Source organism: Babylonia areolata, chromosome 17, assembly GCF_041734735.1.
Source record: "Babylonia areolata isolate BAREFJ2019XMU chromosome 17, ASM4173473v1, whole genome shotgun sequence".
Lineage (NCBI taxonomy): Eukaryota > Metazoa > Mollusca > Gastropoda > Neogastropoda > Buccinidae > Babylonia > Babylonia areolata.
The window spans coordinates 23,316,986-23,331,985 of NC_134892.1; the positions used below are offsets into that span (position 1 = coordinate 23,316,986).

At 43.6% G+C, this 15,000-nt stretch overlaps 1 protein-coding gene across 3 annotated transcripts in view; it reads left to right on the forward strand.

Annotated features, from left to right (window-relative positions):
* The first annotated feature begins 10,304 nt into the window (after window positions 1–10,304).
* Window positions 10,305–15,000, forward strand: part of LOC143291763 (uncharacterized) — a 93,982-nt gene continuing 89,286 nt past the window's right edge. Inside the window, exons 1-2 of one of the 3 annotated variants that reach the window (XM_076601900.1) lie at window positions 10,305–10,704; window positions 12,619–13,061. In XM_076601900.1, coding sequence (XP_076458015.1) covers window positions 13,033–13,061 — 29 coding nt within the window. In that variant the 5' untranslated portion in view covers window positions 10,305–10,704; window positions 12,619–13,032. Of the gene's footprint in view, window positions 10,705–12,575; window positions 13,062–15,000 lie in introns of those variants that run through there. The other 2 variants (XM_076601903.1, XM_076601901.1) reach the window with 2 other exon arrangements.

Here is a 15,000-nt window from a genome sequence, read left to right on the forward strand (position 1 = left end):
TGTGTCCATCGAGATCGATGATGACCATCGTTGTCATCTAGCTGGGGGATGGGGGGCGGGTGGGGGGGGGGATGCTCATGAATCTATCTATGAGTGCGCAGATGGCTGAATAGTCCAATCTGCGCACGAAATGTTCGCTGACAGTTGGGGCAGACAAAGACAGGCATATCATTGCCAGGGAGCTTGTTTGCCCGTGACTTTCTGGCCTGCCTCTTCTGAGCAGCTGCAGCGGTCCTGTTGGCCTCGCACAACTTGGCGCCTTTGTGCACAGCGGCGCGCCATTGGTCACGGTCCACTGCAGATTCCTCCCAGGAGTCAGGGTTGATATCAAACGCTTTCAGAGAGACTTTACATTCAACTGAAGGTAAAAAACAACAACACAAAACAGAAAAAAAACCCTAAGAAACAAAGACAAAAAACAAGAGAAAAACAAAACAAAACAAAACGTTATGCGAAACTGAGAGTAAAACTGAAATGGACAAGCTTGAGCTATGAAGACAAACTGACGGTTCTCAACTGACCAGGCAAAAATATCGAAGAATAAGGGGTGACCTGATTGAAACATACAAAATTCCTTCAATGCCACTTTTGATACAAACACTATGTAAATTATATAATCTGCTCTCATCAAAGGACATGCATATCTGTTTCCAGGGGATATCACTTCAAACTGAAACAACAACAAAAGTCGTGTATATAACGAAGCTTTCTGTTTATTTCTATTCTTTTTTTTTCTGAGTCAGTCACGTCGAATTTTGCCCAGCCCTTGATCAAAAAGATCTGTCGCAAAACATGTGGTTTTTCATATGCCTTTGTTACAAAATGCACCAGGTTTTTGACTCACTTGTGTAAACAAAGTGAGTCTATGTTTTAACCCGGTGTTCGGTTGTCTCTGTGTGTGTATGTCTGTGTGTGTGTGTGTGTGTGTGTGTGTGTGTGTGTGTCCGTGGTAAACTTTAACATTGACATTTTCTCTGCAAATACTTTGTCAGTTGACACCAAATTTGGCATAAAAATAGGAAAAATTCAGTTCTTTCCAGTCATCTTGTTTAAAACAATATTGCACCTCTGCGATGGGCACACACACACACACACACACACACACACACACACACACACGCACACACACAAAATGAAGCCTAATTATATGCAAACTGCATTTACTGTTATATTTATAATTTTTGTATTCTCTAAAATTGGCACTTTGATCTGATATTCGACACAACAACAAGAGCAGTCATTACTATCATTTTTTGTTCAAACAGAACTTCTTTTGCTAAGCATGGAAGTTTTATTTATTTTTTTGCAAACATTTTGCATAACAAGTGAACATTTTGGTGCAGATAGTAAAAAAAGGGAAATTACTCTGTAATTAATGCTAGGGGACTTAATTTGCCACAAGTGAGTCTTGAAGGCCTTGCCTCTCTTGTTTTTCGTTGAAACTGGCAGGTCTGCACATAATTATGTTGACCTGGGAGATCGTAAAAATCTCCACCCTTTACCCACCAGGCGCCGTCACCGTGATTCGAACCCAGGACCCTCAGATTGAAAGTCCAACGCTTTAACCATTCGGCTATTGCGCCCGTCAGTACTGCAACTAGCTCCGCAGTAAAGATTGACTTATTTTTTCCCACGTTATAATTTTTTTCTGCGTTTAGTTCAGGTATGATATATGCGGCACCTGCATTATTGTTTAACACAGAACCATCTGTATAAACCGTCAGGTGGTTTGGATATTGATCACGTAAGTGGATTCGTAGATGACAGTAAATTTATGTTTTCAGTCTTTGTTACATTCGTATAATCAATATCAAACTGGGCTCTCTTGAGTTCCCAGGGTGGGATAGGGGATAAAAACGGACTGTTTGGCTACATTATGCTTCAGATTTAGATCAGAGCTTGTTATAGTAGTAGATGTATATGCACTTATGGTCATACCTGCTGTGTGTGTGTGTGTGTGTGTGTGTGTGTGTGTGTTCGTTCGTTCTTTAGTTTAGCGTCTTTTCACTATCAGTGATATTAGACGTTAAAAAAAAGGGGGGGGGGGCATGGGGGGAGGAAGGTGGTGGTGGGGGAGGGGGGGGGGGCGGGAAGAGGAAAACAGAAAAAAGGTAAACTAGAAAACTACCGTAAAATGTATAACTAACATGCAATTACATTTAACAGTAACAATTCAATAATAATAATGATAACAATCAGAAACCATTAACACAATTCTGAAGTGCATTAAAGGAATGTAGAAATAGGGCTATGAACTAATGCCTGTGTGTGTGTGTGTGTGTGTGTGTGTGTGGAATCAGCCAAACCATAAACCCTACGCATTGTAACGAGTCGACAGTACCTTCCACAAATCCCTCAAAACTAAGCGAAAGACTAGACTTGTCAAAACCAAACCCCCCCGTGTCACGATCTGGAAATGACGTCACAGCATTATGACGTCAAAACCCAGACAGAACTCAAAATGGCTGAAACGAGGAAAAGACAGGCGCAGAGAGGAGACAACAGAAGATGAATTGAACTGTGACCAACAGATCTTAACAGAAAGGTGAGTTGTCATTTTACATGAGAGTTATGCAAAGTTCGACCAGGTATTCTTTAGGTAATGGTGGACAAAACAGCAATATTCAGTTATGCTGTAACAAGACTGGTTGGTGATCATCGTCTTTCTCCTCCTCCTCCTCCTCCTTCTTCTTCTTCGTCCTCTTCTTCTTCTTCTCCCCCCCCCCCTCCTTCTCCTCCTCCTTCTTCTTCTTCCTCATGATCACCTGGCGGCATAATCATGACTGTCAACTTGGCAAGTGGAGTGATGGCCTACAGGTAACGCGTCCGCCTAGGAAGCGAGAAAATCTGAGCGCGCTGGTTCGAATCACGGCTCAGCCGCCGATATTTTCTCCCCCTCCTCTAGACCTTGAGTGGTGGTGTGGACGCTAGTCATTCGGATGTGTGTCCTTTTTGCAGGCACCGTCGACACTCCGCCTGCTGTTGTCGCTGAAGGGTCTTCTGCTCCCTGTGGTACAGGCTGGCTTTAAAAGGGTTGCATGTTTCCATGACACTTTTCATTTCTCTTTTCCTGTCCATTTGCAGGTAACCCTGTATAACGACCACAGCAGAAAGATGTTGATGAATGAATGTAAGATTTGTGGAATGGATGGGTGAATGATGGGGAATTAAAAAATTGTTGAAAAAAAAAGAAAAAAAAAGTCATTCGGATGAGACGATAAACCGAGGTCCCGCGTGCAGCATGCACTTAGCGCACGTAAAAGAACCCACGGCAACAAAAGGGTTGTTCCTGGCAAAATTCTGTAGAAAAATCCACTTCGATAGGAAAAACAAATAAAACTGCACGCAGGAAAAAAGACCAAAAAAAGGGTGGCGCTGTAGTGTAGCGACGCGCTCTCCCTGGGGAGAGCAGCCCGAATTTCACACAGAGGAATCTGTTGTGATAAAAAGAAATACAAATACAATTACGAAACTCGGGTGGCTCAAAGACTTCAAATCTGTGCGCCCACTCTGTGTGTGTATGATAGACCAGTGTCGTGTGTGACAGATCTCCATTGTGAATGATAGACTAGACCTCCATTGTGTGTGATAAACCTTTTTCTGTGATACTGATAGACCTCCGTTGTTTGTGATAGACCTTTTAGCGATGGCACACAATAATTGCCTTCACCTCTACACTCCATCTCGCTCACTACGATCGGCTTCGGATCCACTCTGTTTACGCATACCCAGATTCAAACACTCGACTGTTGGCCGCCGTTCTTTCTCTGTCTCTGGACCTTGCAATTGGAATGAACTTCCTCTTTCGCTTCGTCATGTCTCCACACTCAGCTCTTTCAAGTCTGGCCCATAAAACCCACCTCTTCCCAAAATAGCCTCCCTTGCCTGCCTCTTCCTTGTCTTTAGTTTCTACAGTTTTAGAGTTATGCATGATTGTGTGAATGACTGGTGCGAAAGCGCTTTGATTTGTCTCTGCACAAGATTCAGCGCTATATAAATTATTATTATTATTATTAAATGGAAACAGATTAAGAAAATAAGCTTTTAATTTATTTCTTTAAAAAAGAAGAAGAAGAAGAAATAAACCAGGACGCAAAATTCGATTTCCCAACAGAAAATTATCTGCGTGGGAACTTAATCGTGGACTTTATCTTGAACGTTTTAATGTTCGATGATTGTTACGAAATGTATGGGGTTTTCCTCAGTCTAGGCCTACTTACAATAGCTGCGACTATTACTGAGGTGTGGTGTGTGTGTGGGGGGGGGGGGGGGGGGGGGGGGGGGGGGGGGGTACAAAGATCACTGATATGACATGATCATAATCAGCGAACCCTGTACACCATGTTACTGAAATGAGTCACAAAACTCTGCCAACACGCAACAGTACACGCACAGCGTGTAGACATACAGACATGTACCATGTCCATTCATAGCCACACGCACGCACATACACAAACACACGCACGCACCCACCCCCAGCAACTGAGCTCTTTGTCAATGCGATGTTTCCTCCACACACACAAAAAAAAAGGAATAAAAAGAAAGATTCACACACATAAGATAGAGAGAGGGTACAGGTAGACACATAAAGGCAGAGAGAGAGAGAGAGAGAGGGGGGGGGGGGGGTAGATAGACAGACAGACAAACAGACAGACAGAGAGATAGATAGAAAGCGAGAGAGAGGTAGATAGATAGATAGAGGTAGACAGACAGATAGATAGAGAGAGAGGCAGACAGATAGATAGAGAGGTAGATAGACAGATAGAGAGAGAGAGGGGGGGAGGTAGATAGACAGACAGATAGAGAGAGGTAGATAGACATATAGATAGATATATAGAGAGGTAGACAGACAGAGAGAGAGAGGTAGATAGACAGATAGATAGAGAGGTAGATAGACAGACAAACAGATTGATAGATAGGTAGAGAGGTAGATAGACATATAGATAGAGAGGAGGGGGGTATATAGACAGATAGATAGAGAGAGGTAGATAGACACATAGATAGATAGAGAGGTAGACAGACAGGCTGGTAGATAGATAGAGAGAGGTAGATAGACAGATAGAGAGAGAGGTAGATAGATAGATAGAGAGAGAGGTAGATAGACACAGAGAGAGGTAGATAGATAGAGAGAGAGAGGTAGATAGACAGATAGAGAGAGAGGTAGATAGACAGATAGATAGATAGAGAGAGAGGTAGATAGACAGATAGATAGAGAGATAGAGAGAGGTAGATAGACAGGTAGATAGAGAGAGAGGTAGATAGATAGATAGAGAGAGAGAGGGGTAGATAAACAGACAGATAGAGAGAGGTAGATAGACAGAGAGAGAGGGCCAGACAGAGGAAGCGAGAGAGAGAGGACATGCAGATAAACAGAGGTAGCTAGCTAGCTAGACAGATACATAGAACAGAGAGGCAGAGAAAGAAAGAAAGAGAGAGAGAGAGAGAGAGAGAGGGGGGGGGGGCTATTAGGTATCTAACAATGTCACAACTCGGGGATTGGTCCAGGACTGAAGTAATACCACGATGTTGATATAACACATCGACATTGTATTGTTTTATTGTTGTTTTTTTCTTTTCTTTTCCGTTGTGTGTGTGTGTGTGTGTGTGTGTGTGTGTGTTTGTTTTTGTTTTTGTTTTTTGTTGTTGTTTTTTTTTAAGTGTATACTGTGGAGTGTGTAACTAATGGCAGTTGCATTAGCAGGTCGGATTACCCTGCTTGGCACTGTATGTCAACTATTATCCCTCCATTTCTGACACCCACTCACACACACACACACACACAGAGGGCGAGAGAGAGACGCGAACACACACACAAACACACACACACACACACGTATATATAACTACACATGTAACAGGGTGAAATTGTTCTTTTTGCCCCGCAGAAAGAGAAAGAGAGAGAGAGAGAGAGAGCATGTTCATGACCCGTGTTAGCTTTAGCATCATAACTTCACGTGCAAAATAATATTCATGTAGGGTGGATGTGCTGCATGTTGATATGTTTTTACGAAGTGAGTTCTCTTACCCTTTCCTTGTAGAACCAATATCATCAGTTCTCAGTTAGCTTTAAAAAAGAGAACAGGCAACAGCAGTGTGTGTGCGGGCCTCTGTCAACCTGATAGGGTGAGTGAAATATATCATACTTCACAGTAAGCATTTCTAGCATTGAGAAATTGATACCAAAATGTAAATGCTATTTGTATTTCCTTATTAATATTATTCTATCAGTTTACTTTGAGTTTAGATGTTATGCATTTGAACGGATTTGCAATTATTTCGAATAACCGAGTTAATCTTAAGTGAAATGTAACCTCAACTTACGTTTTGAAGTTTCTAGGATTTATATAAATATCTTTAAGAAATTAGACAATTTCGAATCGGGAAGCAATTGCTCATTTCAATTAATGGGATAGTTTAGTATTATCACACGTTTGTAACAATTGTGGATTCATGTGAAATATTTGGTAAAGTGATGTTTGGAGTGAATGAGTGAATGAACGTCGATAGAAATTACTGTACGCTTGCTTACGAGGACTTTGTTGTTTTGTCCACAGGGTAATCAATCATTCATTTATTTATTTATTTCCCTCTTTTCACGAGGACACCCTTGCCCTTTAACCCCCCGCTCTCCTATTCCCTTTACCCAAGTCCCGATATGTTCCCCATTTTGTCCTCAATAAAGCCTTGACGAAAACTGGTGCTGACGTGGTGAAAGAACCCTGCCCAACCGGCTACACACACGCGCACACACACACACACACACACACACACACAAAGAGGTGCACACACACACACATACATACACACACAGACGCGCGCAAGCGCACACACGCGCACACACACACACATACACACACACACACACACACACACACTCACACAGTGTGTACTATACTGTTAAGCTATAAGTAGCAGAGACTTAACGAAGCGACAGACATAGACAGACGAGACAGACAATTGTCACGGGGAAGATGATTAGGCCTCCGATCCACAGGTACCTCTGATTAGGCCTCTAAAAAGTGGATCACTTAAGAGTGGGCCACAGAATTCTGCTGTGCAGGTCAGGTTTTCGTCTGGTTGTGTGTTGCTGGGTTTGGGTTTGTTGGATTAGCTGGTTTGCTGTTGTTGTTGTTGTTGGTGTTGTTGTTTGTGTTGTTTGTCTGTGTTGGTTTTGTGTGCTTGTGTGTGTGTGTGTGGGGGGGGGGGAGTGTAATTGTCGGTTGTTATTTTTTCTGGTTGAACAATCACAAAGAATTTTATCCATTCATTTATCATCATCATCATCATCATCATCCCTATCATCGTCATCGTTAATATCATCATCATCATTATCATCATCTTCTTCTTCTACTTCTTCTTCTTCTTTTTCTCCTCCTTCATCTTCTTGAGTTGAGAGTTATCAGCCCTTGTCCCCCCACTGGCTGGACTGCCGGTGTTGGTCTCTGCATTTGTGTGTGTGTGTTAATATTGCTTATCGTGCTCTGCTCTGGATATTATTTACATCAGTGTGCACGTCTTGTTTCCACGACTCCGAAGGTTGGAACAGTTTGGTTTATTTTTTTATTTGCTCTAAGACTAATTTGATATTTAGTATTCGTCATATTTGTGCATTGATTTTCAAACTGGTACATGTGAATTCTGTTCACGTGATTCTCGTTGTCGTGTCAGCGACCGTCTTCGTCCTGTCTTCGATACTCTCCGCCTTTTGGCACGTTTTTCACGTGCTCAGCTCTCGTACTGTCCGACCTCTGCTCTCACACTGTCACTGTCACCGTGGTGAACGTCAATGACATCAGAGTTTTGCTAAGTATGCCATGGCATAAACAACACCGCAGACTACATGGTGACACTGACACGGCGAAATTGTCGTCGCTCTTGCAAGAAGCATCCAACTGCTTCCTGGACGTACAAAACTGGATGACTTTTTAATAAGTTAAAATTAAACGCGGACAAAACTTAAGCAGTGATCATAGGAACTAAACAAAAAATGTCTTCCATCACAACTGACACACTCAAACTTGGAAGTACATCCATCCCTCTTTCCAATTCAGTCAAGAACCTCGGCGTTGTCCTTGACAACACACTGTCCATGCAAAAATTGATCAGTCAGACATGTCAGTCCTGCTACTGTCAATTGCGGCGCATCAGTTACGTCCGGAAATATCTGTCCATTGACGCAACATCTAGACTTGTCGTTTCTCTCATTCTCTCTCGCCTTGACTACTGTAACTCTCTATTGTCTGGTTTGCCTGCTTAATCCATTCAGTCCCTTCAGCGCATACAAAACTCTGCTGCCCGACTCGTCCTCAGAAAAAAAAAGATCTGAGCACATCACTCCTCTTTTGCAACATCTCCACTGGCTCCCTGTTTCACACAGAATAAAGTACAAGATCAGCACTCTATGTTATAAATGTATTCACAAATCGGCTCCTTCCTATCTCTGTGGCTGCCTTCACCTCTACACTCCATCTCGCTCACTACGATCAGCTTCGGATCCACTCTGTTTACGCATACCCAGATTCAAACTCTCGACTGTTGGCCACCGTTCTTTCTCTGTCTCTGGACCTTGCAATTGGAATGAACTTCCTCTTTCGCTTCGTCAGGTCTCCACATTCAGCTCTTTCAAGTCTGTCCTTAAAACCCACCTCTTCCCAAAATAGCCTCCCTTCCCTGCCTCTTCCGTGTCTTCAGTTTTTGTTGTTTTTTTTCTTTCAGTTTTAGAGTTATGGGTGCGTGTGAATGACTGGTACGAAAGCACTTTGATTTGTCTCTGCACAAGATTCAGCGCTATATGAATATAATAATTTTATTCTTATTTCTTTCTTCCTCTTCTTCTTTTGACATTGTCAGAACCACAACACACGAAGATGTACAGAAATATGGATGATCTGAATGAAATATTGGGGGCGGAATTTGTGAGGGGGTCAGGTGATATTACACCTCTCCTGATTTTCACAAGTTATCATTATACCATGCATAGGTGTTTGTGTGTGAGTGTGTGTATGTGTGTTTGTAGCGCGCGTGTTTGTGTTTGAGTCTGTGCGTGTGCGTGCATGTGTGTCTGTGTGTGGTTTGTGTGTTCCTCTGTGTGTGTGTGTGTGTCTGCGTTTCTCTCTGTGTGTCTGTGTATTAAAGACACGTTATTTCATGTCAATTCTGAATCTTCGAAACACATTTACCTCGCACACACACACACACACACTCTCTCTCTCTCTCTCTCTCTCTTGATGTCCTTCTCTTTTCTGATCCCCTCCAAGACAGCCTGAGCCGACAGCCGCTGTGCATGAGCGCCGTGGCTAAATTGTGCTGCCTTCTTCCCTGCCAAAAATCCCGCCACTTTAGCCACACGGTGTCACGGAGACACTAGACCCCCCCCCACCCCCCCACCCCTCTTAATTTGTCCCGCCCGGAAATCTGGGACCTTATGTGGAACATTCCTCCTCCAGCTTCTTTATTCCTTCCTGTTTTCCTCACTCCCCCCCTTTTCTTTCCAAACTTATCATCTCTGTCTGTGCTACTTGATTCAAGTAGGTATGTCATCCAGAGATGCCAAGTGTTAGGATTTCGCCGTGTTTAGTCAGGCACAATCGCAGTTTGTTCCGACGCGACGCCAACGTCAGAATTGTTCCGAAGAGTTCATTTTCGACTACATAGCATGGTCACATTCTTTCCTGCCGTGACATTACCCAGACGCTCTAGACATATTGATCACGGGGCGCTGAAAGGGTTAAGTCACAACCCAAGGCCAGGCAAGCAGTTTATCAATTTTCATGCACACACTGGGGGGTCATTGAAACGTTGCACACCTTCCATTATTTTCACACACCATACACAGCGGTGTCTAGAACTAAGTCAGACAAAACGCCCAACAAAAACAGCCCCACTAAAACAAACATAATTATCCACAACTTGTGTTTCCCAACCGACAGGCAAAATCAGTTTCCCTAACCACAGATAAACTTGTACCGAAAAGGAACATGAATAGAAGAGATAAATAGGGAAAGTCTGCAAACAGCAGCAGCAGCAACAACCAAACAAGAACGGTTGGTTGTAAAATAAGACTTCCAAAAGAAGTGTCAACGTTTCCAAGCATAGTAACTTCTTCGGGGTCTGGGAAGAAATTAAAGGATTTAAGTTCGCCGGGGGGGACAAAATCTGGTGGTGGGGTTCGCTTTTGACCAAAGCCCAGTTAGTAGCAGTGTGTGAAGATGTGGTGTGCGTGTGTGTGTGTGTGTGTGTGTGTGCGCGCGCGCGCGCGTGTGTATGTGTTTGACAGACGGCCTAAGCCCTGTCCTTCAGAGTAGGTTTAGTCCGTGCCTCTCTTGACTCGCTGCTCCTGTTCTCTGCGTGTGTCTGTGTGTGTCCGCCAGAGTTCCAGACATCCGTGTGACTGGTGAACAAGACCCTTGTTAGTGCCAGCAGACCTTGGCGGTGGGACCACTACGAGCCTGCAGAGCACCACGGCTCTCTGGCACAAGTCTGGCAGCGAGTTGTGTCTCCGCTTCGCCCGCCCCGCCCTGCCCCACCGTCCGTTCGTCCGTCCGTCTCAAGAAACTCTGGCATTTTTTCTTCTTCTTCTTCTTCTGCTGCTCCCTCTTAGTTCTGGCACCGTGTGAGGCGGTGGTGGGTAGGAAGTGTTTGTTGGAGACAAGGGTGAATAGATACATCGTGTGACGTGAGGTCCGTGCACTCATCTTCGCTTGGGTCAGTTTTCTTTGTATCGAAGTGGAGCTAAGCTTGTCAGTGTTGTTGTTTGTGGTGGTGTGTTTGGTTGGTTTTTTTTTTTTTTTTTTCAATCGACGTGGAGCGGGAATTTGAAACCTGAGGTTAGATAGATGGATAGAAAGACAGAAAGAAAGAAAGACCAGTGCGAAGGATAGAAGGAAGGAAAGAGAATGAAAAGAGGGAGAGAGAAATAACGAAAAACATAAAGGGAGAGAGAAAGGACAGAGACAAGAAAGAAAGAGAAACAGAAGAAAGAAAAAAATAAGAAAGAAAGAAGAAAAAAAAGAAAGGGAAATAAAGGCAAGAAGAAAGAAATAAGAAAAAAAAAAAAGATAAGATAAAAAAAAAATTTAAAAAACGAAAGATATAAAAGAAAGTAAGGAAAAAAAAATTCCATAATGCATTAAGTTGGGTAATGTGTTATAAGAGAAGCAAAAACAACTTCGGTGGTGATAATTTTATAACTCGCCTGGTGTTGGCTTCTGATCAAGAAACTTCAAGATTTGAAAAGTGATTTTTTTGAGAACTTTAAAAACAACAGTGTCTGGTGTTCAGCATTGTCTTTCGCTGAGCTTTTTTTAAATTTTTTTTTTATTTTATTTTATTTATTTTATTTTTTTACACGATAGAAATAAGAATACAGAAAGCAACCATAAGCTGCAATGACAAAAATGTATCGTTTGATGATATTTGTCATATCATAGCAGCATTCGTTTAGAACAAACCATAATATTGACGAAGCTGGCCACTGTCATTGACAATGTTCCCTGCGTAATAGTGTTATATCTGGTTAAAAAAAGAAATGAATGAATGAATGAATTATCAGATAAATGAACGAACAAGGTAGGAACTGAATCGCACAAACAGTACACTTAAAATAGGGATTTTAAAAAAACAAAACAAAAAAAACCTCGATCTCTTTTTCTTCTTCTTCTTCTGCGTTCGTGGGCTGCAACTCCCACGTTCACTCGTATGTACACGAGTGGGCTTTTACGTGTATGACCGTTTTTTTACCCCGCCATGTAGGCAGCCATACTCCGCTTTCGGGGGGGAGAACTCGATCGAACACGCCACTGTCCTTTCCTTTGCCATGCCAGGTGTCATTAATTCTGGAAGACGTTGAATTCCGATGCCGGAACAAAAAGGGTGCTTAGTCTCCAGATATCTCCGAAGCCAGCCAGATTTACAGGATTTCGTCAAGTGCTTAGCTGACACTTACTATTGACAGTATCGTTTGGGGGCGGGACATTTCTGTCTTCGAGTCTAATTGATAACATTTCGAGGGTTTGATTTTACTGTCATTGCGAAGGTATACAGTCGTGGCTTAAACGTTACTGCCATTGCAAAGTTTTTTCGAGGCCGTGGGTTTAGACTCTCGTAGAGAAAGGTATTCGTGGCTTAAACACCATTTCTATTGCGAAGATATATATTCTTTTTGTTAGACGCTATTACGATTGCGAGGATAGGTATTCGTGGTTTATGCCTGATTTCTATCGCTAGCGCATGTATTCTTATGTTAGATGGTATTACTTCCCTTGCGAGGAAATTAATTTCGGGGTTTAACTTACCCATAGCTGGGAAAGGTGTTTGAGGGTTATAATCCCCAGTGCGAAGATAAACGTGAGTTAAAACGCTGTTACCGTTGTTAGAACAGTTATTCATGTGCTACACGCGATTTCTAAGGCGAGGATAGGTAGCCATGGGTTAAAATGCTATCACCATCGCCAAGATATCTTGCATATTCTTGGGTTAAAATCTATAAAGTTGCGAAGATGTGTTAGATACTACAAACATTGCGCGGATAGGAATGCGTGGGCGAGATACCAGTTCTGCTGTAAGTGAATTGTCAGCATTATCTCTTCAATCAGTGACCTCTCAACATTATCTCTCCAGTCAATGACCTTTCAACATCCCCTCTTCAGTCAGCATACAATCAACAAGTGGTGAGGTACAAACTTTGCGGTGAATTCGTCACCTCTCAATGAGTTAGAATATCCACAAAGAAGATAATTCAATTCTGCCTGCTTTTTTTTTCATCGTTATAAATGTTACGGTATATTCGAACACGGTAATATCAAGACAGGACATTCGGATAGTAAATTAAATGTTAGAAGTTGGAAAAACAAAGGTTCTGATGTGATGTTGAACTTAAACATGGACCTCAGCATACATCTGTGAAAGGAATATTGTCGTTTTGGTTATAAAAAAAAAAAAAATCTCTGTTGTGTGGAGATCTGAGAGTGACTTCATTTTATTCTGCCAAGCTTCTGTGGCAGCACGACTCGTCTCACGTCCGTGGAGGTGTCAATGTCGAACAAAATGTCGCTAAAAAGAAGGTGAGTGTTGCTCCTGTATTGTGTGTGGTCGTTTGATGTGCCCGTGGCTTTTGCAGTGTTGCTTCTGTGTTGTGAGTGTTGCGTGTGGTCGTTTGATGTGCCCGTGGCTTTTGCAATGTTGCTTCTGTGTTGTGAGTGTTGCGTGTGGTCGTTTGATGTGCCCGTGGCTTTTGCAATGTTGCTTCTGTGTTGTGAGTGTTGCGTGTGGTCGTTTGATGTGCCCGTGGCTTTTGCAATGTTGCTTCTGTGTTGTGAGTGTTGCGTGTGGTCGTTTGATATGCCCGTGGCTTTTGCAATGTTGCTTCTGTGTTGTGAGTGTTGCGTGTGGTCGTTTGATATGCCCGTGGCTTTTGCAATGTTGCTTCTGTGTTGTGAGTGTTGCGTGTGGTCGTTTGATATGCCCGTGGCTTTGCGGTGTTGCTTCTGTGTTGTGAGTGTTGCGTGTGGTCGTTTGATGTGCCCGTGGCATTGCGGCGTTGCTTCTGTGTTGTGAGTGTTGCGTGTGGTCGTTTGATATGCCCGTGGCTTTGCAGTGAGGCTTCTGTGTTGTGAGTGTTGCGTGTGGTCGTTTGATATGCCCGTGGCATTGCGGCGTTGCTTCTGTGTTGTGAGTGTTGCGTGTGGTCGTTTGATGTGCCCGTGGCTTTTGCAATGTTGCTTCTGTGTTGTGAGTGTTGCGTGTGGTCGTTTGATGTGCCCGTGGCCTTGCGGTGTTGCTTCTGTGTTGTGAGTGTTGCGTGTGGTCGTTTGATATGCCCGTGGCTTTTGCAATGTTGCTTCTGTGTTGTGAGTGTTGCGTGTGGTCGTTTGATATGCCCGTGGCATTGCGGTGTTGCTTCTGTGTTGTGAGTGTTGCGTGTGGTCGTTTGATATGCCCGTGGCTTTTGCAGTGTTGCTTCTGTGTTGTGAGTGTTGCGTGTGGTCGTTTGATGTGCCCGTGGTTTTTGCAATGTTGCTTCTGTGTTGTGAGTGTTGCGTGTGGTCGTTTGATATGCCCGTGGCTTTGCTGCGTTGCTTCTGTGTTGTGAGTGTTGCGTGTGGTCGTTTGATGTGCCCGTGGCTAGCTGGTTTCTTGTCGTTCCAGTCTGTTTCGTTAGTTTGTTTGTCCGTCCACCTGTGTGTGTGTGTGTGTGTGTGTGTGTGTGCTGACTGGTCTGTCTGTCCGTGTTTTCACTGCTCTGTCTGTCTGTCTGTGCGTTCACTGGTCTGTCTTGTGGGGGTGTTTTGTGGTGGTGTTGGTTTTTGTTTTCCCCCAGCGTCTGCACTTTTGACTGTTCATCTGTTGGCATGCTGGCCAGTTTGTCTGTTTCCATTCCCCTCCTGCCCCTCTGTCTGTCTGTCTGTTCTGTTCTGTCTGTATGTCTGTCTGTCTGTCTTTCTCTCTATAAAGTCTCTTTCTTCTCTCTCAGTGCGTGCGCGTGCGCGCGCTTGTGTGTGTGTGTGTGTGTGTGTGTGTGTGTGTGTGTGTGAAAAATGTAACAGTTTGGCAACACGGACGTACATGATTGTATGTGTGACGTGCGTGCGTGTGTTTGTGTGTGTGTGTGTGTGTGTGTGTGTGTGTGTGTGCGCGCGTGCGTGTGTGTGTGTGTGTGAGTGTGAGGGAGAGATAAGAAAAATGGAAGAGAGAGAGAGAGAGAGGCATTAACACCAACACCGCCACTGACACTGATATTTCTTGTGAAGGCCATCTACCCCAACACCCCCTCCTCAAACACACACACACACACACACACACACACACACACACACACACACACACACACACACACACACACACACACAAGGGGAATATCGCATCAATGTGTAGGACAGGGGAGAGAGGGGTCGGGGCGGAGATGGTATAGCGGCCAAATCAATTAACAGTCTTGAATGGAACGGAATGAGATTGTGACACAGACACACACACACACACACACACACACACACACACACACAC